At 44.9% G+C, this 24,240-nt stretch overlaps 1 protein-coding gene across 2 annotated transcripts in view; it reads right to left on the reverse strand.

The window, feature by feature from the left end:
- The window catches only part of Ldlrad3 (low density lipoprotein receptor class A domain containing 3), a 232,480-nt gene that overhangs the window by 123,914 nt on the left and 84,326 nt on the right, over nt 1-24,240 (reverse strand). For both annotated transcript variants that reach the window (XM_010612564.3, XM_033756441.1), the window contains exons 3-4: nt 12,782-12,907; nt 444-578 (exon numbers count right to left, since the gene is read on the reverse strand). In XM_010612564.3, the coding sequence (XP_010610866.1) occupies nt 444-578; nt 12,782-12,907 (261 nt within the window). The remainder of the gene's footprint in view (nt 1-443; nt 579-12,781; nt 12,908-24,240) is intronic.

Genomic DNA, 24,240 nt, shown 5'->3' on the forward strand with positions numbered 1-24,240 from the left:
CCGGCACAGATTGCCAGCCGAAATACAAACTTAAAAACAAAAATTTTTTTTTCAAACAGCTGTATGGTGAAATGTAGCCAGGACCTGGTGCAGGCATCCCACTGGGCAGAATTTATCCCAAAGAAGTAATTTAATACAAAGAAACAACGACTTGGATGGCCCCCAACAATGTCATGACTCAAAAAACCACAGGAGAGCAACAAGACAGTGTGAGACACAGCTGGGGCCCACTGCCGTTCTGCAAAGGAAACTTACATACGGCATTTACTGTATGAGGAACACCAAAGACACAGGAGCTTTAAGACCATGCAACAAGGGCTGCAAGGTCAAACACACAAAGACCACAGCTGCCTTGTCTCTCGGAGGGTGTCGGTGCTGTCTTTTCCTTCCTGCGTCTGCCCTGTTGGGTTGCGATTATGTTTCCGAGCTTGACTGGCTCCTACCTTGAGAACTTTCGCAGCCCTCTTCATCGCTGTTGTCCTGGCAGTTATTCTGCCCATCGCACAGGAAGCTCTTATCGATGCAGAGGCCGTTCCTGCAGTGGTAGCGAGCGGTGGAGCAGAGCAGGGGGTTTCCTGCTGTGAAGGTGAAACAGAGCAGGTCACTGGAGAAGCCAGTTGAGTCTCCCAGGTAGCCAGAACCTCCTCCAGCAGGTACGTCCTGCTCAAGAAGCAACAGGTTCAGCCTCTAAAATGCACAGTCTGAGTCCATCCTGGGAGACGAGCCAGCCAATGACCTGGACAGGACAAGACTGACTGCCTCCCGTCTAGTGCCTCTTCCCCCAGTTGGCCATGGCGGTGCCCTGCAATCCCATCAGCACAGCCAGAGGTGACTGCCTCACCTCACATGGTCACCCGGTGGACTGGTCTGCAGCCTCTACCACGTCTGGGGCAGAATCTGAATCATACTGACTCTATCCTGGAGAACCAAGACTGGAAGGGTTGATGACACGGAGGACACAAGGCAAGACCTGAGGTAAATGAGTAGCAGTGTATGAACGTCTGCCACCAAGGAAGGGATCAGATGCTCAGGCCCTAGAGCTATCTCTCACTATAGACCAGCTTGCTAGTTCTTCAATTATTCTTTAAAAATGTTTTTTGACAGTACCAAAGATTAAGCCTAGGGCTTTGTACATGTCAGGCAAGCACTGTGCCACTGAGCAGCACCCCTGACACTTTTTATTTTCTGAGACTGGGTCTCGCTAAATTGCTAAGTTACCTAGGCTGGCCTTGAACTTGTGAACCTCCTGCCTCTGACTCCTGAGTATAGCTAGGATTACAGACGTGTGCCACTGCACCCAGCTTCCTTATTTATCCTTTATGACTTACCGATGTAAACTCAGTGGTCTCAATTTGTTCTTTGCAACCAAAAAGATCCCATGAACCCAGTAGTCACTGATCATTTCCTGAGCAATTCCTCCATGAGGCACCATGAAATCCCTTGTTCTTTGGTCTTTCAGGGACTTTAAAAGAAGTAATAGATCTAAGTCCTGCCCTCAAGGACAAGGGTGGAAGCTGGCCAGTGTCAGATCAACACAAAACTACCTAACACAGAGACAAATCTGCAGAAAAACGGCATTTCCACAGCACAGTTTACCTCCCTTCCCCATTCCTCGCAGTACAATTCAAACAATGCTCATTTTCAATCAATTCCAGCTCTCCTGCTTATTCACTGTGCAATCTGGACCAAATTATTTCACCACTCTGAGCCTTGAACAAGTGCAGAGCATCAAACTGTGCCCTTCTACGCTAAGCACTGGTCCTGTAGGACTTTGCCAGTAGCAGGCCCAGAACACCGATCCTGCTACTTAACTTCAGCATCAGATAAGATATGTACAGTGTGGTGAGACCAACACGGAGTGGATGTCAGGCTCAACTCTCAGGGGTCAGGGGCAGGTCAGCTCCAGCATCTCTCAGTGGCCCTCACAAAAGCAAGGTGAAGGCTATAATCTGCCTACTTATAGGTTTCACTGAGCTATTACTGAGACACATAGAGAACTCCCAGCTACAAGGACCCGGTAAACCTCATGGGACCATACTAGAGGTGTGACGAAAAATACATTTAATGTTTACATTTTTTTAAAGTATCAGATTAAAAGACACATTGCCATTGATCCTACTCAAAATATTCCCCTTACTCTGAATATACTCATCCCACTGTTCTTGCCGCCCTCTGAAGAAGCTCTGGAAAGTCTCTTTCACGAGGCTCTTTACTTGCACTGTTGCAGCTGACTCTATGTGCTGCACTGATTCAAAACATTTACCTTTAATGGTCTTTTTGCTCTCAGAAAAGCCAGAAGTTACATAATACCAGATTTGGTGAATAAGGTGGATGAGGACACACCATATCGTTTTTATGAGCCTGCTTTTTTTACTGGATGGCACTTGGCAGCTGCATTCACTGTATTTTTTTTATCACACCTTGCAGAGACATGAAAGAAGATTTCCAGAACTGCTTCAAAAAGTGGCAAGAACGATGGAATAAGTATATTTGAAGCAAAGGGGAATGTTTGAGGGAGATTAATTTTATTGCAATAAATGTTTTCATTTAAGCATACACCATTCTCATTATATTTTTTGATCATCCCTTGTATCTACTGAGTGTAGAGAGGCTAGAGATTCTGGTGACTAGGAGAAGAGTAAGATTAGAAGCTCGGAGAGAACGATTTCCTCTTTAAGAGAATGAGGAATTTTAGAAACTGTTCAACCTAGAAAGTCTGATTTGAAAAGTCAGAGACAGTAGAGTGATGAAGGAAGCCAGACCTCTCAGTTTAGTGGATAAATGGACCACTGTAAAGTCAAACAACAGTAGTCTGGCCTGAAAATGGAAGATTTAATTATGTAAATCACTGTGGGCCAAAGAATGGCTCGACTTGATCAAGTTGAAACCCAAGTCTGAATTCAGCCAAAACCAAAATGGGGAAACCCAAAACCACACATCACATTTGTTTTTTGCCCAGGGCAGCCCTGTAAACCCTTCTTCCCATTAGCATCTTACCACAGTGGCCTTCAGCTTCCCTGGGACCTTGTGGGTCACATCTACAGAGTCAAAGAATCAGTTACAATCAGCTCACTCAAAAGGACAGCCCTGGAAAGACATGCTAATTGCTCCAAGATGTGTGGTGGAAAGCTTATGTAAACATGCTAGTGGAAAGGCTGAGCTGAATTATCCCTGCTGACTTCTCCTAGCTTTGGACCAGCAAACTCAGTTTCCCAAGGAAAAAAGTCATTTGCGCACAAGTTTACATATGGATCCATACAAACTGTATCTGTGTATATTTTAAAATATATGTTTGAAGACCAAGTCATGGACTGGTTTTAATGCCTATAACCAAAAGGTGTCATAGCCAGTATATGTGAAGAATTCTTATAACTGCAAAGCAAAGACAACTCAAAAGAAAAATGGACAAAGGATGCAGTCATACAATTCACATGACAGCAAAGGCAAATGGTCAATAAAATCGTGAAGGAAAATGAACCATCACTGGTAATGAAGGGCACTTCCTGTGCATCAGATTGACCACATTTAATAAGATCTTAAATGAAGGCTGTTGGCAAGGATGCACAGGCAGATCTCATGGACCAAGGGGGAGTGCAGATTGCTGGGTCCACCTTGGAGACAAATGAAGTAATAGCTAGTTTGAGGGGCAATAGCCCACAGCTGGGTAACTTCACTTCCAGCTACTGCAGACTCTAGAGAGATCCCTGAAGAAACAAAAATGTTTACAAGAAGCCACTATGTATAAAACAGAAAATGTACATTCACCAATTAGAGCACAGACCCATGTGTTATGTTGTTGCAGTGGAATACATTAGTAGTGTTCTCACCCGTGGCCCCCTGGGTTCGAAATGCCTGGCCCTGGGCCACATATAAAATATGAGGCAGGAGGATCCCAAGTTTGAGTCCAGGCTGGGCAATTTAGCAACTTAGCATGATGCTGCCGTTTCCTCGCACTACAAGAATTCCAAAAGCCTTAGATAGTTTTTTTTTTTGGGGGGGGTACTGGGGATCGAAACTTGTGCTTGCCAGGCAGGCAGCGGAATCACTGAGCTAAATCCCTGGTCCTAAGCCTAAAAGTTTTAAAAGAGCCCCGAAAATTCCGAAGGAGCCAAAGACAACTCTGTATCACAGCAAAGTCTAAAAAATTAATGTTCCTAAAACATGACCCTGAGGTGCTACCAGAAAAGGCCCGTGCTGATGAAGGCAAGAAGCAGAATGTCGGCTTGAGAGGTGTCCATGCTTGGTTACCGAGCAGATTTCCCAAGGACCCCAGGCAGCCCACGGTTCCTTATGCATCTCCGAGGGCCTCCATAGCCTGATGGCAGAGCTGGTGGACCAGGGCCGCCAAGGCCCAGTGCTGGAAGCTTAGGCAGCACTCAGGCTTGGGAACCTCTGCAGCCCTGGGGACTGGCCCAGGACTAGAAAATAGCAACTCCTCCCCAGCAGTTCACACACTGGGCAGGAGGCCCTGCGAACTTCTGGGGCTAGGTTTGGGACCTTTTAGCGATTGTTAGTTTCAACTGTTTCCGTTTTTCTTTGTCCTTGCAAAGGGTTAAGAGTCACTGGAAAATGTGTCTCAGTTAACTACGGAGAGGAACATTGTATCTTTCAGTATTTGTTTCACTGGAGGTGGAAAAAATCGTCTCTGGAGTTGACTTTAAAAACTCAATGGTAGGCTCAAAAGCTCCGTGGGTATTCTTACAGAGCTCTAATGATTATTTCCACAACCCACAGTATGCAGGAGCGAGACATTCTCTGCCGGAGGGAGGTGGGAGGGAAGGGAACCACTCGGTGGTTCATTACACTGGCGGCGTCTACCTCCACCACATCCAATGGAGTGGACCAAGGGACTGCTGTGGTCACCAAAATGCAACCAACCGGCTGGAGGAGATGAAATGAGACCTCAGGAGGACTAAGGAAAAGTCCTCTTTCATTCAGCACAAGCCTGTGAAATCGACCCTTCTCCAACCGTGAAAGGGCTCCTGACAAAACACCAGCCTCCATAATAACCACCTGCTCCTTGTCCTCCAGGGGCCACCACTCGCTTCCTAATTCACGGCCTCCCAGGGATTTCACCTCCCTGGTCCAAACTTCCCTAAAAACTGTGCAACGGGGTGCACTGGTCAGGGTTGGGGGGAGCTTCACTGAGACCCCTTTTCCAGGATGGAGAATGCCCAGCCCCAGGAAACCAGAGACCCAGCCGGGTGTGGCAACACTCAGGTGAGGCAGGACTGCATGTGTGAGCCCAGCCTGGGCAACTTAGCAACTTGTAAGAAAGACCCTATCTCAAAATAAGACAGTTTGGAAAGTGTTGGGTTTACACTCAGTGCAAAGGCCCTTGGTATGATCCCCAGTCCCAAAGCAGGGGCAATGGGAGAAAAGGCAAAACAAAGACAAAAAGGGAACAGAGACCCTGAGCATCCTCTTCCTGCAAAGGGCCCGCAAGCTGCAGGCCCTGCTTCCTCCGCTGATTGGAGTGTGCTGCAGGTTGGTCACTCCCTTTGCTCGTCAATGGCCCTCGGCAGCCCTCGGCCCATCAAGACAGGACCTGGAAAGGGCCAACACTCTGGGCACAAGGGCCAGAGGCATAGGCTGTCTCATCCTGCCTGCCTTTTCCCTGCCTCTAAAGACTCCGAGGACTTTTATTTGCAAAACTACTCCAGAGTCACTCAGGGCTGTTGGCAGAACTCAGATTCCTAAGTTGTCATAGGCTGCTTCCTCTTGCGGCACCAGTTCCCTGAGCACGGCTGTCCTCTTTGGCACTCAACCTCCCTTTTCCAGGAAAGGAGTCTGCTCTGCTGCTTAAACTGCTGCTTTCCTGGGGATGGCTACCCAGGCCCCTTCAGGCAGTAAGCATCATCTCCTGAACACCTCATGAAGCCTCAGCCTGAACCCGCTCACCTCGAACTCTGCGTGTCTGACACTCATATCCTGCCCTCCGTACCTACAGTCTCACTTCTGTTAATGGTGCCGGCTGTCCCAGCTCCCCAGGTACCAGCCTCACCTGACCTTCTTGCCCTCCTCACCCTGCCCTTGCCCAGTGCCAGCTTCTCCCCACTTGGTATAAAGGAGAACCCCAAGGTCTTGACTCCTTGTCATGTGCCCTGGTGACAATTCCAAACAGTTAAAATCAGAGTGAGGCTGTGAAGTCCACCTGGCCTCCAATTTCACCTCCTACCATATGGCATCCCTGGCATGGGGAATATAGCATGAGCTGCACAAAACCATCTCACTATAGGATGGAAGACAGGAAATCAACAGAAAATGCGGCTAAGCACTGGGAAGAGAGAAGCAGGCACTGAGAGAGCACAGATGAATTGTTTTTCATAGATTGGTCAGGGCAGGACCCCTGAGGAAGTGTCATTTATTTGAGAAAAGCCCAAGATGGGGTGGGAACACACAGCAGGATAATCCAGCCCAGCCCTGGAAAACCAAAATCTGTCCCAAGGAAGCCACCAGAAGTCTTCAGAGAGACTTCAATGATGTGGCTTCAGAGCACTTGGAGAACTCTCCTGCTGTGACTCCCAGCTCGCCCAGATCCTCCAGGCAACAACTCATGGACTGTTCGAGGGGTTGAGGAACTGCTGCTCTGATGTAGACATGCACAGAGCTGTAGACATACACCAGACCATGCTGCTCCGTGAACAAAACAACAGGGACAGACTGGTTAAACCATTCTGCCATGCCTAGGAGACAGGCAAGAATTCATCATCAGGGAAAGAGATACAGTCCAGGACATGGTGGCTTTCTGGACACAATTCCACAGAAAAGAGGAGCAGAAGATCTGTGGCCTGAATTAAATTTCAGTGGGTCACCTGCACACTCAGGCATCTCAGCTTGGGGCTGGAATCTCCGTCCTCACACAATGAAGATCAAGTGACAGCTGTGTTGCCAATACCCCCAGAGCTTCCCCTCTAGCCAAGAATATCTGAACACAAGGAGAAGGAAGAGGGAGATGCTGCCAAAAACAGAAGGGAAGAAAAGTAAAAGAAAAATTTCAGCATTTTGATGCTCCTAGAGGAAATACTAGTTCCTGTTTATCCTTGCCCCAAGTGCAAAATGAATGCAAAAGCTGGGAAATAAATAATGCTGTAGGTCTGAATTAGTCACCTTCCCATCACTGGGACAAAGTTTCCAACACCCACAACACACAGAAGGAGGGGTGATTTCAGTGGGTTCCGTTGATGATTGGTTGGTTTCAATGCAGAAATACCATGGTGAAGGGTTTGGTGAAGGAAAACCCTTGCTAGCATGGCAGCTAGCAAGCAGAGAAAGAGAGAAGGGAAGAGCCGGGATAAGAATGCATTCTTTCTGGCTTCCAACCAGACACTACCTCTTAACAGTACATTCAGCTATGAACTCCTTAATGGATTAATCCACTACTGAGTATAGAGCTCCCATGATCCAATCACAGTCCAAAAGCTCTACCTCTAAACACATAAGACATTTAGGTAACATTTTACATCTAAACAATAATATCTTGAATGCAAAATGAACACAAAAATTGGAAAAATACCGGGATGTAGTCCAAAGCTTCAAAACTGTGATCTCTTAGTTATCTGTTAAAGTTAAGAAATCGTGTGGCAAAACCATCCTTTTATCTTATATTTATTTCTTGTTACCATTTTATTGTGGCATATTTCAAACATAAATAAAAATAGACTGGTTCAATGAATCTCAAATATCAATCACCTGACTATAATAACTATCAACTCACTGACAATTTTCTCAGCTCTTCCCCTGATGGGACTGACTCAAGCACGCCCCAGATATCATGTCATCTAATCTTTATATACTTCAATATATATATATTCCTAAAAGATGTGGGTTTTTAAAAAACATAATACCATTCTCAATCTTTTAAAAATGAAAAGTAATATTTTAGTAGCAAATATCCAACCCCAATTCTAAATTTACCAATTTTTACTTAGAGTCAGGAATCAATACAGCTGGTTAACCAGAGAGAGAACCGGTTAATCTCTTCTAGTGTACAGGTTCCCCTCCTCTGTGTCTTCTCTTAGACGGTACTGATGCATGAAACTGGGCCCAAAAGAATCTCCCACCTTCAGGATCTGACAATCTGCCTCCCCAGAGAGTCATTAACATGCTCCTCCACCCCTGAATTTCCTGTAAACTAATGGCAAGATTGAGAGGCTCACTCTGACCCAGCTGGGATGTTTTGGGCAGAACTACTCACTGCACAGTGGCAATATATTTCAGTTATATCAGAAGACAATGTCTGGTTGTCTCTCTTCTTCTGCTGCTAAAACTGGCTTATAGGAGGTTTCTACTACAGGTTAGAGGCAGGTCCACACCTCAGCCTGACTCTCCTACTGCATGCTGCTTTACAAACTTGGCTGTGATGCACGCTGAAGCTATTTTCAGACTGAGAAATAAATGGGGGCAGGCCAACTGGAAAAAGCAAAATTCAAACTATCACCAAAATGGTTGTATGTGCCAAAAGTTTTCACCTCTCAGGCTCAAGAATCTGGAATAAACTAGACAGATACACAAGAGATAGGAGCTCAGAAAGCCACTCCATAAAGCTTTGGAATTCAGAGGCTGATCACCAAGGTGGGCTTGCATGGACTTGGTCCTAATCAGTGCATCAAAGATGTTGAGAAGGAATTCAAGGACAGACCGCTAGGGGGCACACGTGCAGGAAGAGATAAAGAGCACTGCAAAAATAGTTTGAAAACTAACATAACCACAGCCCATTCAAGGGCCGGCGGAAATGTGGTCTGATGCAATTGGGTCATGTGCCTACGCAAACAAAAATATAACCATTCTCCATAGGAGTTAAGACCCATACGGTCATACCTAATAATCAAAATATCCAGAGTAGAATCTAAAATTACTTGCCATATAAGGAATCAGAGAAATTCCGAATCACATGGGGAAAGACAATCCACAAATACTAACACCAAGATTACACAGATATTACAATTGCGTGACGAATTATCATCATTCCCAGATGGCATGATCCCCTATGTAGAAGACCCAAAAAGTTCCACCAAAAGACACCTAGAATAAAAAAAGAGGATCGAGATGTGTGATGTGTATATACCAACTCCCCATGATGAATGTTATCATTATGTACCGCAAATGTGCTAATAAAAATAAAAGTTAAAAAAGAATTACATGACAAGAGTTTAAAGCAGCTACTAGATGAATACTCTAACAAGCAATCACAAACAGCAAAGTTCTGAGGCAAATGGAAAAATGCAAAATCTCGGCAAAGAAACAGAATAGCCAAAAGAAAATTACATAACTGAAAAATACAGTAACTGCAACTAAAACAAAGCAAAACACAGAGAAGCTCAAATGTCAATAGGGGATGACAAAGGAAAGAATCAGGAAATTTGATGGATTAATAAGAATATGCAATCTGAACAATAAGAAGCAACGTGACTGATAAAAACTGAATGCAGCCTTGGAGACTGGTCAGACAACAAGAAGATCTGATGCTGCTGTCATTAGAATGCCATAAAAAAGCAAAAGAAAATAGTACTTGAAATATTTAAAGAAACACGCCTTAAGTATGGCAAAATATAAACCCTACTGATTCTAATAGTTGACAACCCTAAATGAGCTAACTGCAAAGAAATCCACACCCAGATATACAACACCATGATCTAAATGCTGAAAACTGAAGGCAAAAAACAACCACCTTCAAAGCAGCTACAGAAAAATGATGCGTAATCTACGCGGAAGCAATTGAAATGATGGTAGGTTTCTCTTCAGAAACCACAGAAGCCAGAAGGAAGTGGTACATTTAAAGTGCTTAGAGAAAAGAATTGTCAACCCAGAATTCCATACACCATAAAAAAGTCCTACGGGAATGAAGTGAGTTAAAGACATTCTCAGATGAATGAAAACTGAGAGAATTTGTTGCCAGCAGACCTGCTTTTAAAAGAAGTGTGAAAGGAAGTTCTTCAGTAAGAGGGAGATGATACCAGGAGGAGACTGGGAACATCAGGAATGAGGGAAAAGTAAACTGAAATGGTTACAGTCCGGGTAAATATGGCATTCTAGGGAGTTCTTTAAAATCTACTGGAAAATTTAAAAGCACTGTTGCGTGACATCTAACGAATGTAGACAGACTATGTAACATAAAGAGACCCACGGAGTAAGGTTCCAGCCATCTCCCCTTGAATGGCGCCACACTGATTCAAAGAAGTCTGTGGAAAGATCAAGTGGTGATTTCAGCCTGATCCATCATTAGAAGGCTCCACATCAGTTTTTCAACTGCAGGTTTCAGCAGCTATTGACGATCCTTACCTAGATCCATTCTCCATTAAGGGTTATGAAATGGAGACCTGTACTCTAATTCTCTCACACTTCTATTGGCTGTTATCCTGTAAGGAAAAGGTACTTTCTTAAACCAGCTATGTGATTACTTTGAAGTATAATGCATGTAAGAAGGGGGAGGATAAATATTTGATTCTTTTCTTTCATTTACCAGTCCTCACAATCGCGAGTTAGAATCACAGATTGCAAGCAATAGAAGAAACAGAGAGAACAATGCTGGTTTAATTTCCACTGACATAATCTGGAATAAATTCACTCATTTAGACAAACTAAAGACTAACATTCAAACATGTAAACTGCACAGGGACCTCGGTTATGGTGAGGAGTATGAATGATGACACAATCATTTCAAGTGTACACAGTACTGTGTCAGACTGCTTTTCACTGTCAGTGGATTACTCTCTCGTACTGGGTGTACGTCTGAAACTTCTCCCTAAGACTATATGACCCCATGACAACAGGAAGCTGATTTTACATCAGTTACTACAGGCCAGACACAAGACTTTAGTGTATGTGCTGCCGAAGCAAGCACAAGCCATAAGACTTTTGATGTTACTTCATCTGATTCTCTCAACCAGCCTGGGAAATGAGCTCTCGGCACCCCATTGAGACACAGGACACCGCCATGCAGGGAGATGAGGCAGATGCCCGACTCCAGCTTCTCAGAGGAAACACACATCCAGGCTCAGCCCTGGCTTCAAGTATTGTCCTCACCTAGGCCTCTATCCTGCTGGTCTGTCCTGCTAAGGTGGGCTTCAGTCTTTCTGTTAACCACAAGAAGGTCTAAAGAGTCAGGTGGATTTCTCATTTGCAATCCAGAAGATGAAATGAGGTGATAGAAGGCATAAGGGAGAGAGGTAAAGTTCCGGCGTCCCCACAGCAGGGGATACACCAATGACTGCTCCCCAGGGCAGCAGGATTACACAGAAGAGTCTACTCTCCTCCGCAGGAACTTTAAATAGAACCAACAGGTAAGAGAAACATGAATCTATGAAAACAGTAAGTCATTAAGACGTATACATTGGAAAAAGATTATTAAAAGAAGAAAATGGTCACAATAAGAAAGGCATCACAATTAAGCACATAAAAATAAGAGAAAGAGAGGGAGGAGAGAGACCGACAAAGACAGAAGTACTGGCAGCAAACTGCCTGAGTGTTAGCATTTCATTCTAATCTGTGTGGTTATGGGCTGTTTTATTTCTTCTTTATGTATTTTGCAAGTTTTTTTTTACAGTAATTTAAAGAGGTACATTTTGTAAGAATAGCGGAGAGAGGGGTGAGCAAGCAGGGGACAGGATTCCAGGGCAGTGAAGCCGTCCTGTCCAATACAGCAGAGGATCATCTCACTACACATCCGTCCGACCCACAGGACGCACGACACCAAGGGTGAACCCTAACAGCAACTGCGTCACCACGGTGGGTCAGGAAAGACCCACTCTGTCTACTCTGGTGTGTGACGTCAGTGTGAGCAGGCTGTGCACGGCCAGGGAGGGGGCGTGTGGGAAATCTCTGAGCTTCCTGACTTTGCTATGAACCTAAAACTGGCTCAGAAATAGTCTTAAATGGAAGCATAGAAGATAAGAGACCAAGAGACAGAGGGAAGGGGAATCGAGGAAAGGAGAAGGGAACATAGGAATTAAGATGCATGTTGTTAGGTACACATATCAACTCCCCATGACGAATGTGATCGTTACGCACTACAAACGCACTATTAAAAATGTAAAAAGCTAAACAAAATAAAAATTAAAATATCAGTATAGATGTAAAAAAGAAAATAAATGTATTTGCTCAGAACACACAACAGTAGTTACAAAACTCAAGCTGTGTCTAGTATTTAGGGGGAAAGGAAAGAAGAAACAGTGTCCAGAGGGACCAGCAGCAGTGGACCTGAAGGAAGCTGTTGAGAGAGATGGAACAGTGTGACAGGTGGGGAAGAGACACTGCAGGCACCCAGGGCTGTGATGCGTGTGTGTGTGTGTGTGTGTGTGTGTGTGTGTGTGTACTAACACAAAGAAGTGTTACACAGTGGGTAAAAAGAATCAGGGTGGCCACAGTCAAGAACTTTATTGATAGCACTAGGAACCTTTTAAGAATATGCTCTTATAGTACAGACATCATCAATAAACAAGTACTTGGAAAGAGTGCCAAGAATGAGGGAAACCAAACAAGCACATGAACAAGTCAGAGTTCTGCTCACCAGAGATAACACACCCGTGTCACCCGGAAGCTGAGCTGGGTCTCCCTTGGACGTCAATGCACTGCTGACACACAGCTGATGCTGGAACCGCTGGGCCAGGCCCTTCATACAAAGCCCCCATAAATGGTAGCTGGGCATTGCCAGATTTAAACAGAGACGTGCCAAGAACAGGCGTGTGCAGTAACGGCCCACGGTGTCTGAGTGTGGAGGCGCAGTGCGGTGAGTGTCTGGTACAGACACAAGGACAGTGGTGTCGGAGTCCTGGACACTTACTGCAGTTTTCCTCGTCGCTGCCATCGGGACAGTCCTCAAACCCGTTACATCGGAAGCGGCCGATGATGCAGTGGATGCCGCTGGCACAGGGGAAGAACGTCGGGCCACACTTCGATTTAGCTTTGGCTGCAGGGTGACAAAAAGACAGACAGCAAGACATCAGGGCATTACACTCCCAGATCATGATGCCCATCCGCTCGCTCCGAACATGGTTATCTTTGTCCCCACAAGGCTTCGTACCACCACCCGTCTCAGGGACCCAGCCCCATGCAGCATCCTGGGGCAGAAACTGGCTGATCCTGCCAGACACAGCTTTGTACCATGGCAGGCCCCCAATCAGAGTGTGGAGAGGAAGCGACGGATATGGGAATGCGCGAGCAGACGGGTCACAGATGGAGCCCGCTTCTTAGGGCGCCGAAGAACCAATCAAGTTCCTTGGGTGTCTCACTGTGCTAGGCTGGTGCCCAGTGCTCTGCCCAGATTGTGTCCTCAAACCTACCCAGCAGCCACCCAATGGAGGGCGCACAGAATGGCTGGCACAGCAGCCCCAGGCTGCAGGCCTCACAAAAGCCTGCTTGTGAGGTTGGCACCTGCACACTGTAGTCAGGGGACTTGGATAAAGGGAGGGTTCCTATGGCCCCTACTAGTAAGAGTAGCTTACTGTGCCTAAACTGTCGATGCAAAGAGTATGCCCCGTGCTACACAATGGCTCTCCTTTGGGAAGCTGGAGTTTTGGTAGACAGGAGGCCAAAGTGAGCAGACTTGGATAAAAAACCTGGGACAGTGAGTTTCCTTAGTAGACAGCCCCTCTCTCACATTGTTACTCCTTGCTGCTAGGGGAATTAAGTGCATCCTGTATGCCGCAACTGTGAGAGGACTCCAGGAAGCTGAGCGGGTCTCCCTCGGACTTCAGCGCATTCACCAAGGCCTTTGCTGATTCCGCATTCTGTCCTTTAGCTGTAATTAAATCATGGCCATATACATAAAACATGACTGTATACTGAGTTCTGTGACCCCTTCCAGGATACTGCTGAACCTGGGGTGGCCTTGGAGATGGGAATGGCTCCTATCCCCATTTCATGGACGCACTCTGTGGATGAAGTGAAGTGCCCAAGTCCACACAGCTGGAGAATAGGGCCGGGGTGAGGCCCTGAGCCCAGAGTCCAGAAGCCATGATCTCAGTCAACTCAGCGGCACTGCCTCTCTGCTAAGGGCGCTCATTTTTTTGCCACAGAAGCCAGGCTCCTGCTCTGAAGAAATTTGTCTTACACTCCTGCTGTACAAGCGGTTGTAACTCAGGCTTGAATGAATGTCCCGCTAAAGCAAACAGCCCTGTGGGGTAATGCACTTTCTCGTTAATGGTGCTCGCTGCTCTGGCTGACGATTAGGAGGTGTAAGACTGGATCTGCGGTCCTGGAAGCAACTCCACCGAGCATTCCTAGCATCTCCTGGCTGAGAGGCCAGAGCCACAGTCCTTACAGAAGCAAGGGCTATTGCTTCAGAACAAGCAGGCAATGTATTACCTCTGTGCTCCCGCCATGGGTAACCTGCTAACTTTAGCATCAGCCACTTCACAATCAACAGGGTGTAAAGGCCTCAGAGGTTTCCACACTTAGAAACCCCACATGGCTGTGTTTCGGTCTGGCCCTTCTACCGTGATATGGGTTTGGACTCCTCAAGCACAGTCTTTGGGAAGTCTGGATTTCTGATGAGTCTGAGCACAGTGCTAAATATCGCTGAGCCTCAGTTCCTTCGCCAGCAAAATGGAAGCAAGGCTGACCTCACCGGCCTCTAGAAAGCACTCTGACAACCCATATCAGATGCCCAGTGTAGAGCATGGCGTACAGCGGGTGCTAAGTAAACAGGATGCTTAATGCTATCTGGCATCATCGTCACTCTCATTAAGTTTGCAGAATTTAAAAGCTGATCCTTACACTGCTAGAAATTATCTTCTGATTACTAATAGTTCAAAAAGCTCACAATAGAAGAGGTCTATGAATGAAATAAAGTGATTTCCAAGACATACTGTTAACAAAAAAGAAAACCAAGTACAAAAGAGTATTTATAGTATATTTTCCTCTATATAGGAAAAGAAGGGGGCATAAGAAAACATACATGCATTGACTGATACATGCAAAAGATTACAGGAAGGATAAACAAGAAACTGAGGAGATGGATCAGCAACAGGGGGTGAGCGGAAAGGAAAAGGAGTAGGGGAAAACAGAATAGAATAAAGTAATAAGGATCTATTTGCACACACAGTGAGTGTATGTGCCGACCTCAATATATATTTGTACTGATTATACCTCAAGAAGTGTGTCTCTTAGAACCACAATATTTTACTCATCACCAAATAGAATTATTAGAATCCATTGCAGGGGTTGGGGGGGACACCCCATGGAATATAAACAATACCAAATGAACATAATCTTATTACCAGGGAATAGTATTACCACACAGAAGGAAGTGGGAAAGAAAAGAACCTGTCTCAGTTACCAGTAAACATTATTTTGCTGGATTCTATAAGGCTACAGAAAAAGAAAAGAACTGTTTCTTCAGAGTGTTGTAGTTCTCAATGTAGAGGTCTTTTGCTTCGTTAGACTGATTCTAGATGTCTGTACATAGACAGCATACTATAATTGTCTTACACGGGGGCTACGGAATAGCAATTTGAAACTTCCTTTTGTGTGTACAAGGACTGAACAATAAGTAAATGAATAGACTGTGAACAATAAGAGTAAGATGTCTCATTGTCTGGGGAAAGAAGTTGCAAATTAGGAAAGTAAAAAATAAAATGAATGGTGAGATTTTGCACTGGCATCCCAATCCCAGCAAGCACATCTAGCCCCCAGCTCCTGGTTCCTAAATAGCATTAACCAGCAAACAGAAGGAACCAAGGCTTCTCAGAGAAGTGGTTCATTACAGATGGGACAGAAAGACGATCCTGTGATCCTGGAGAATCTTGTGTTGACAGAAAGTAAAGAAGAAAATGCAAAATGCAAGGGATGCCAAAAGCTCTGACAGCCAAAGCTAGAATAATCTAAGCAAGCAAAATAATCAGTAGTTTTTTGGATTATAATCTAGAGAAAAAAAATATCCGTGAGGTTTCTGAGGACACATCTGATGCCCCAAAATGTTTAATAAAACAGTGAATGATGTGGGGGTGGGGAGATAATTCTTCCAGCCATAAGAATTCCCATTAATAAATATAAAAGATGTGGGACCCAGAAAGTCACCAGTAAGCAAACAGCACAGTGTTAGCTATTACATAGGCAAGATGAACCCATGGATCCAAAATTAGAAGTTGAAAGCTAGAGGAGAAATGAGAAATTTGCATACTCTCAAAGTGGCAATATGTTTATCATGTTGCCTTTTATAGCTATGACCATTACTCTACCACCAATATGTTTATTAATTACAAAGGGAAAAGGTGATTTAATGGTGGAGAAACTCGGCAGACAGCAGCTTAGCCGAGTTATCATGGTCCACATGACAGCAAGAAGGCACATCAACAGTACACTTCCACTCAGGTGAGGCACTGAGGTCATCCCCTCACTGCTGGGGAACTCTTGTAAAGCAAAGACACAAAGCATCAAAGCAATCACAGGAACACACCAGACAAACCCAAACAGAAAGACATTCTACCATTCAGCCAACCAGAAATCTTCAAGGTTATGAGACACTTAGAGATTACCCAATATTGGAGGAGACAAGAATACTAAATGTAATACGGGGTCCTGGCACAGACATTAGTGGGAAAACTGCATGAATCCCAGTGAAGTTCTGTACTATAGCTGACAGCACTGTAGTAGCACTGATTTCTTAGTTTTGAAAACTGGTGTGGCTGCATACGACATTAATAAGTGGAAGATGAAAGAAGAGTATGAGAACTCTTGGAACTATTTTTGCAACTTTCCTGTGGGGTTGAAATTATTCCAAAATAAAAGGCAATAATCATATTCATGGTGCAGTACATAGAAGTAGAAGAGAGGAGAAAGAAATTACCCATGATCTCTCCACTCCAAAGTAACTGTAATTAATGGTTTTCTGTGCAGGTGATATTAGAATGCATATTTTCTAATGTTCCCAGATGCTTTATTAAATTTTTAAATTTTAAGATAATTGCAGTTGTGAGAAATAACATAGGAGAGCCATACACCCTTTTCCTACTGCCCCCCATTGTAAAACCAGAGCACAACATCACAAGAGACTGACACTGATGCTGTAAAATACAGAACATTTCCATCACCACATGCTGCTACTCTCCCATTTCCACCTTTTTATTAATCCTGGCAACCACAAGTCTGTTCTACATGTCTATAATTTTATCACTTCGAGAATGTTGTGTGAGTGGAAACATACCTTCTATATAACCTTTTGGGACTGGCTTGTTTTCATTCAGTATAAGTCTCAAGAAAATACATAGAATTTTGTACACTAACTCTTTCACTTAGCATTACAACATAAATATTTTCCTATGTTTTTGTAGCTGCAATAATATCTCATTTTATTAGCATGATATAGTTACTTTACCATTTCCTTCATGTTGGGTACTTGGTGCTATCGTACAAGTGGGGTTTGTCCTCCAAAGGTTTGTGTGTCGGATGCTGTGCTCTCCACGTGGCGGTACTAGGAGGTGGTGGAACCTTCTAGAGCAAAGTAATTAGGCAGTTGAGGGCACCGCCCCTGGAAAGTGTAGAAGCCGGTCTAGGGAAATGAATCCACTTCTACAAGAGTTGGGGGGGGGCAAGGATTTAGCTCAGTGGTTCTGCTGCCTACCTCAAAAGCGCAAGGTCCTGAGTTCAATCCCTGGTACCAAAAAAAAAGAGTGAATTGTTATAACAAAGCAAACGTGACCCGTGAATTGCTCTCTGGTCTCCTACCTCACCAGGTATCTCCCTCTCCACACAGAGCTCCTGTCCATGATGCCATGTGTCATGCAATGCCGCCAAGGGATCCTTCACCAGAGCTGAACAGACCTCAATGCCAAACTCCTGAACCTCCAAAAACAGTGAGCTAAACAACGCTCCTTTCTTTACAAATCTCCAAGCCTCGGGTATTTGGTTATAGCAACAGAAAGAGGACTAACAGTTAGTTATGATCAAATTCTCGGCATTAGAAGTTACACCGAAAAGAACATTTCTGTGCCCCTTGTGCACTTTGCCTGAATTACAGATAATACTCTTGGTCCAGATTCCTCGAAGAGGGGCACTAAGTGGCAGAGTAGGAACATTTTATGCCAATTATATGACATACTGGGGAGCTCTTTCATCAAATACCCACCACGGGCCAGACTTTAGAGGGTAGCTGGCCACACAGGCATTCCCGGGAAATCCCGTGTACTGGAAATGACATGTGGCTAGCTGCCAGTCACGGCCCTGGGCACCCAATGTGCTATGTGCCTCTGAGGTTGACAGCATTTCACTCACGTTGTCACTCCTTGGTGCTGAAGGATTTCGGTGCATCCTTTGGGAACCCTCTTGGGAGTTTCCTCTGGAAACTGTCCAGTTTCCTCTGGACAGCACCACGTGCCTTTCCTCTCAGCTGATTTGGCTTCTTGTCCTTTTGCTGTCATAAATTATAGCCACAACTGTGACCAGAGGCAAGGTCCTGGGATCCTTCCCAGTAAACTGCTAAACCTGTGGGGCCTGGGGATCCTGGCATTGTTATAAAGGCTTCTAACAAAGCATGTGATTCTGAAATGCTCTGGGAGCAAGCAGTTTTTTAAAATTTAAGTCTTTCCACTCTACCCTCAGCCACTATGCTGCCACCCAACAGCTGGTGTCAAAGAAACATGTGCCAAATGTACAAAGGAATCTATAAAAGGAGACAGTGGGATTGGATAAAACAGCTACTGCTTACTGAATGCTTAGTATGGGCCAAGCACAGACAGGAAAACTGAGCCCAGAAGTGGACTCAGAAACTTGACACTGCCAAGAGTTAAGGTTCACACCTTTCCTTTGATCATCTGGTCAACTCCTTAGGATTCCCAAAACCCCGGTCCAGCTCCAAAAGCCTCGGCTTCCTGAGATGATGAGAAGAGACTGAGAACACCCGTGACTGTACATGAATTAGCTGCCACTCATCGAGCGGCACTTCGGCCCAGCCTTGCTTCTCATCAGGAATGACTAATGAGGCTTCCTGCCTGGCCAGCGACACTCCCTTTATGTCCCACAGAGCCTGTCTGGTTAAGATTCACATTTGCACTATCACACACCTGCTGCAGCGGCCACAGAGGTAGATCACAGGCCACCAGCTGGGCACTGGGCCGGGCACAGAGACCAAGAACTAACAACTGCTGCCCCTGACTTCACGACCTGCTACCAAGCTCATGACAGCCCTGAGCAAAGCCTAGATGTCCCCTTCGCACCTCTCATTTTACAAGGGGACAGTGACAACTAGGCTTTAGGCCAGAGACAGTCCTGGGACCAATATCTGGAGGCCATGTGAGAACTACAGTTGTTCCAGAGTTGCTAAGTTGTGAAACCCCCAGGCAAGACTGGATCTTTAGATGCCCAATAATGGGAGTCTGCGGGTAGTTCAAACAGGAGCATTTAGTAACTAACCTTCGCATTTCACAGATGTGGAAACTGAGGCCCAGCGAGCCAACTGGACCTACCCCCTGGCACACAGATTTCCACCATCAAGGGACAGATTGATCTGGAGTGCAGGGACCGTGTTCCCAAGTTCTGCCTCTTCCAGCTACACCATGCATTTGGCAAGGAGCCACAGATCACACCTGCTCAGACTCCTCAGCTGGGTCAGACTCAGGAGGGACCCCACGAAAAGGGGTACGAAAGCCATCAGCCCCTCTACCACATGGCCGGAACTTTCCAGGCCCCAGATAGAAAGAAGGCTTCTCACCAGACCACACCCCCCCATGGCTCCCAATCTGTCCGGAAGTGTTCAGGGCTGCCGACCCCTCCTAAAGTATGACAGATTCCCAGACATGGGCCTGTCGTCCAGCAGCAGTCCCCAACCTCTCCAGCTCCAAGGACAAGAGTCATTAAAGAAAAGCTCTCCCCTCACCAGCCTCAGGGGTAGGGAAGACAGTTTTGGGGTGATTCAAGCACGTGAACCGCATTTACTGTGCACTTTATTTCTAATATTATTCCACTGAACACTTTATTCCTACTATTATTACCTTAGAGTCTCATTAGGAGTGCTCAGCCTGGATCCCTCACATGGGCAGTTTAGGACAAGCTCCTGTGAGAACCTAAAGCTGCCTGGGACCCGACAGGAGGCAGAGAGCAGGCAGTGAGGGAAGCGAGGGAAGCCACTGTGAATACAGACAAAGCTGCACTCCCTCACCCACTGCTCACCTCCTGCTGTGTGGCTGGGTTCCTAACAGGCCACAGGACTCGGGATCCCTGGTGTGAGGCCAGGAGCTGGTCCAGACTCTAGGTGGCCACCACACACACACACACACACACACACACACACACACACACACACACACACAAACACACACACACAAAACTAGATAAGGTTGCAATGTGCTAGCTATGAACTCAGCAAACCACATCTGCGGCACCGCTCAGGCTGTGGCTTCAACTCCAGCTGGATCTGCAGGCATCCGAGGTTTCCCAGATCTCTGTGACTGCACCAGATAAGCAGGGCTACTCACCTCTGACTCTTGTCCCAGGATCATGCCAACGTGTGGTGGATACAGCCTGAAAAGCCAGAAGCAGGAGCCTAAAGCTCTTCTGCAAAATTACCATCCTTGTTTTTATAAACACAAGACACAGCACTCTGTGAAAGATTACAATAACAAGAACTGAACAAGAACAAAGGTGAATGTAAAAATGATCCCAAATTGCCACTGCCTGGGGAAATACACTGTGAAAGGTTTGGTAAATCCATTCCTGAGCAGAGTCAAACACTATAGCATGCAAATGGATCGCCCAGAACCTTTTTACAGTACAGTAGGTCTGGGGTGGAACCTGGGATTCTGCATTCCTAACAAGTTCCCAAGCACTGCTGCTGGCTCCAAGCACAATACCTCTGAATAGCAGAGGGCCACTGTTTTGTTCACTGCTTTCCAAAACAACACCCAGAATATAATCACTCAGTAATTACAGACTGCATTAATAGGTGGAAATCCGGGTTTGCATCCATACAATACATGCTATTCTGAAGCTTGCTTTTGACACTTAGCATACTGTGACATCTTGTGCTGTCAGTAACTACTGGCCTGCATTACCATTTTCTAAGAGCTAAAGGCAATTTTCCTGCATGTATGCACCAATAAGCCATACAGTCCACTACTGGTAGACATTTGGGGTATTTCCAACAGTGTTCACCTTGATATATATTTTCTACTTGTACAATAGCACCTTGATCAAAGGAGATGTATATTTTACGTTTTGGTATCTTTTTGATCACTGACTAACTCTCTCCTGAAGAACCAGTGCTGCCTTTTGACCCCAGGTGGCTATAAGAAAAGCCTTCTGTACAGGATCATGCAAGAGGGGCCGAATCTCCACTGCTGAAAGTGATATTCCTAAACGTGCGAGGGCAGCCCGTGGTGCCTCTGCATTTTTGTTACATTGGTCCTTCTCTGCTGCTGTGCTCTGTCTTTCTCCATCCATCTCTGTCTCTTCATCTTCACATCTGTGTATTTCACTTCACTCTGCAGTGTGAAGGGTGTTCCTAGACATCTCTTTTAAGCCTAGAAGGTCTATAGCTTGGGGTTAAGGTGTCAGAGGGCTCAAGGCTCAGAAGGCATATAGTGTTCCAGCCCAGCTCCACCCTGGACCCTGGATGAGGACCTTAACTTTCTTCCACCTCAGCATCCCTATCTGTGAAAGGGGAATAATGAGACCACAGGCCTTATCAGTTGTTATGGAAATAAACTGAGATTCTGCAGGTAGAGAATCTGGCATATGCTTGTGTAACAGGGATTTAACGATACTCTCTTTCTTGGCAAGGTTCAAGGTCCTCTAAATTGCTCGTTCAAATGGCTGCCACAGAAAACTAAGGTGAAATCCACTGTAATATTCAGACAGTCCTAGCCCTTCCTCTTTCAGTTACATTGTCATTAATTCCCAAACTCTCTTTATGTCACTAACAGGACCAAGTGTGAGGGCTGCATGGAGGATGAAACAATTGCTTTTCAATAGTTAACAAGAACTGTTAAGAATGTAGGGACGAATGTCAGCCTGCCTGGGTTTGAATCCTGGCTGAATGACTTATGGTAAGATCCTCAGCCTCTCTGTGCCTCAATTTCCTCACCATAACTTGGAGATATTATGACTCTGTACTTGCTGGGTTGCTAAATAAGACTGTAAAATACCTGCTTAGAACTTTCTCTAGAACACAGCATTAGCATGGCTAGCGCTGTATTAGCTACTGTTACATATATGTTATTCTAGCTAGTATTTGGTATTCCACTATAAAGTACAGCTCAAAATACAGTATTATATAGTATTTAATGTTATATAGTATTATTACATGTTATTAGTTATTACTGTTATCAACGATTACTTTCAATTTCCACCTAGCAGTAGATATTTAATAGCTATGTAGGCAATAGAGCACAGAAGATCTCACAAAGAGTGTGACTCCCTGAGCCTGGAAGTGCTTCATAAAGCAGTGATAACACAGTTGGGTATAAAAGGTGATTAAGAGTGAACTGGTGAACAAGACGAGGGAAGGGCACTCCAGACAAGCAGACTGGATGAACAGGTTATGCCTTGCACACAGATGTGAGAGAAGTCTCAGCATCGAGAACACAATGTTTGTGGCAGATGAATCTAGGTGACAGGCAGGCAGGGGTCTGTATGCATCCTAGGAGCCAGGAGACATTTCCGTTTAAAAAAGGCATTCTGTCAAATTTGTCTTTTTAAATGAAAACTATTCCAATAGTCTCATAAGGATATTTTGAGGCCACGTAAGTTAAGGAAGGATCCTCCATACCTCCTCCAAAGCCCTCAGGGAATGAAACAGACAGGTCTGTAATATCCTTCGGGCTTTTAAGGGAAAAGGCATTCTAAAGTATGAGAGAATTCTAAGTGATTGTCGTTTCTCTTTAAGATGATCCTATTAAGAATGACAAGGGAAAACAAGCCAAAACAACCAGGCAAGTTTGGAATTGGAAAATTTAGTTTATAAACTAAAGGGTCTTTTTTAAGGTTATCTACTTGAGCTATTTATAATGCATATCCATATATGTAGGAAGATCTATTTATGTGCCTGTATATTGAAATGAAAATTGCAAAGACTATATAAGCAGGAAACTGCTTTTAAGACATTCCCAACTGATGCTTCTATAGACAAATCTTCAGGGGAAAAAGATCTAAAGAGATAATAAATAAATGTGAGTCAAATAACTCAGCCTCTGGAGGCTTTTCACTGCTTGGTAGAAAAACTTCCTGACACTGGATCTGAATCCCTGGAATTAAGAACAGATGTGGAAACAAAGATGCAAATGGAACAGAATAGTTTCCACCTCAAAAAGAGTGCCTGAATAAAGGCAGCAGCCAGATCCAGGAAAGGCGATATCCAAGGAGCAACTCCTAAGAGGCAGGGGAAAGTGAAAAGGATAAAAGTAAAACAAAAAGGGGCAAAGGGGCAAAGAGGTGATAGAAATCAAAGATAATTTTCATATTTAAGTAAATTCCAGTACAGAAGAATCCATTCTAGATCATTTTCCACCTTCTGGGCAACGAGGGTCACCTTTGCCAAAAGAAGTTTTAACTTTTTAAAACCTCCGCACTCTCTCATGAAAAACTTTTAAGATCTTTCTTTTGAAAACACTCTTATTTCTGTGCATACTCTTTGCTTTCATGTTTGTGAAAAGCAAGTTCATTACTGATGAGCTTTCCAAAACTGTCTTTGGACAGTTTTCTTGGCCTTTCCCACAAAAATCACACAAACAGCCAAACGCTGGAGCTCAGATTTGGTCTCCTCTACTACAATGCCTATAAAAAGAGAAAAGAAAGGCCCATGATCTAAAACTTAAGCTGAACAGATACCCACAGGAATTGCAGGCTTCCATTCCAAGACAAGAGTTCAGGTGAGTGTTTTGATGGTTAAGCTTAATGGTCAACTTGATTGGCTTGGGAAACACTTAGGGCAGTGATGGTAAACCTTTTAGAGACTGAGTGCTCAAACTACAACCTAAAACTCACTTATTTATCGCAAAGTGCCAACACTAAAATTAAACCTGATTACTGAGGTTTCGGTTTAGAAAACAGAACTGTTATATGATGGCTTGACTACTAGGGCAACTTGCCTGGTGTGCTGACAGAGAAGGCTCTGTGCTGTAGTACATGTGCCATAGGTTCGCCACCATTGACTGAGGGTAGGTGGGTCAACGGAGATGTAGCTTTGCGGTCTACATCTACTTCGCAGCCCTCCACCTTCTGGTTTTGTTTCTCTGCTTGCACCCAAAATCCCTGAATAAACTAAGCATCTTTGCTCCACCATGATGTTCCTGCCTTGGAGCCAGCCATGGA

This window comes from Fukomys damarensis, unplaced genomic scaffold (assembly GCF_012274545.1).
Source record: "Fukomys damarensis isolate Sample0158 unplaced genomic scaffold, DMR_v1.0_HiC HiC_scaffold_27, whole genome shotgun sequence".
Taxonomy (NCBI): domain Eukaryota; kingdom Metazoa; phylum Chordata; class Mammalia; order Rodentia; family Bathyergidae; genus Fukomys; species Fukomys damarensis.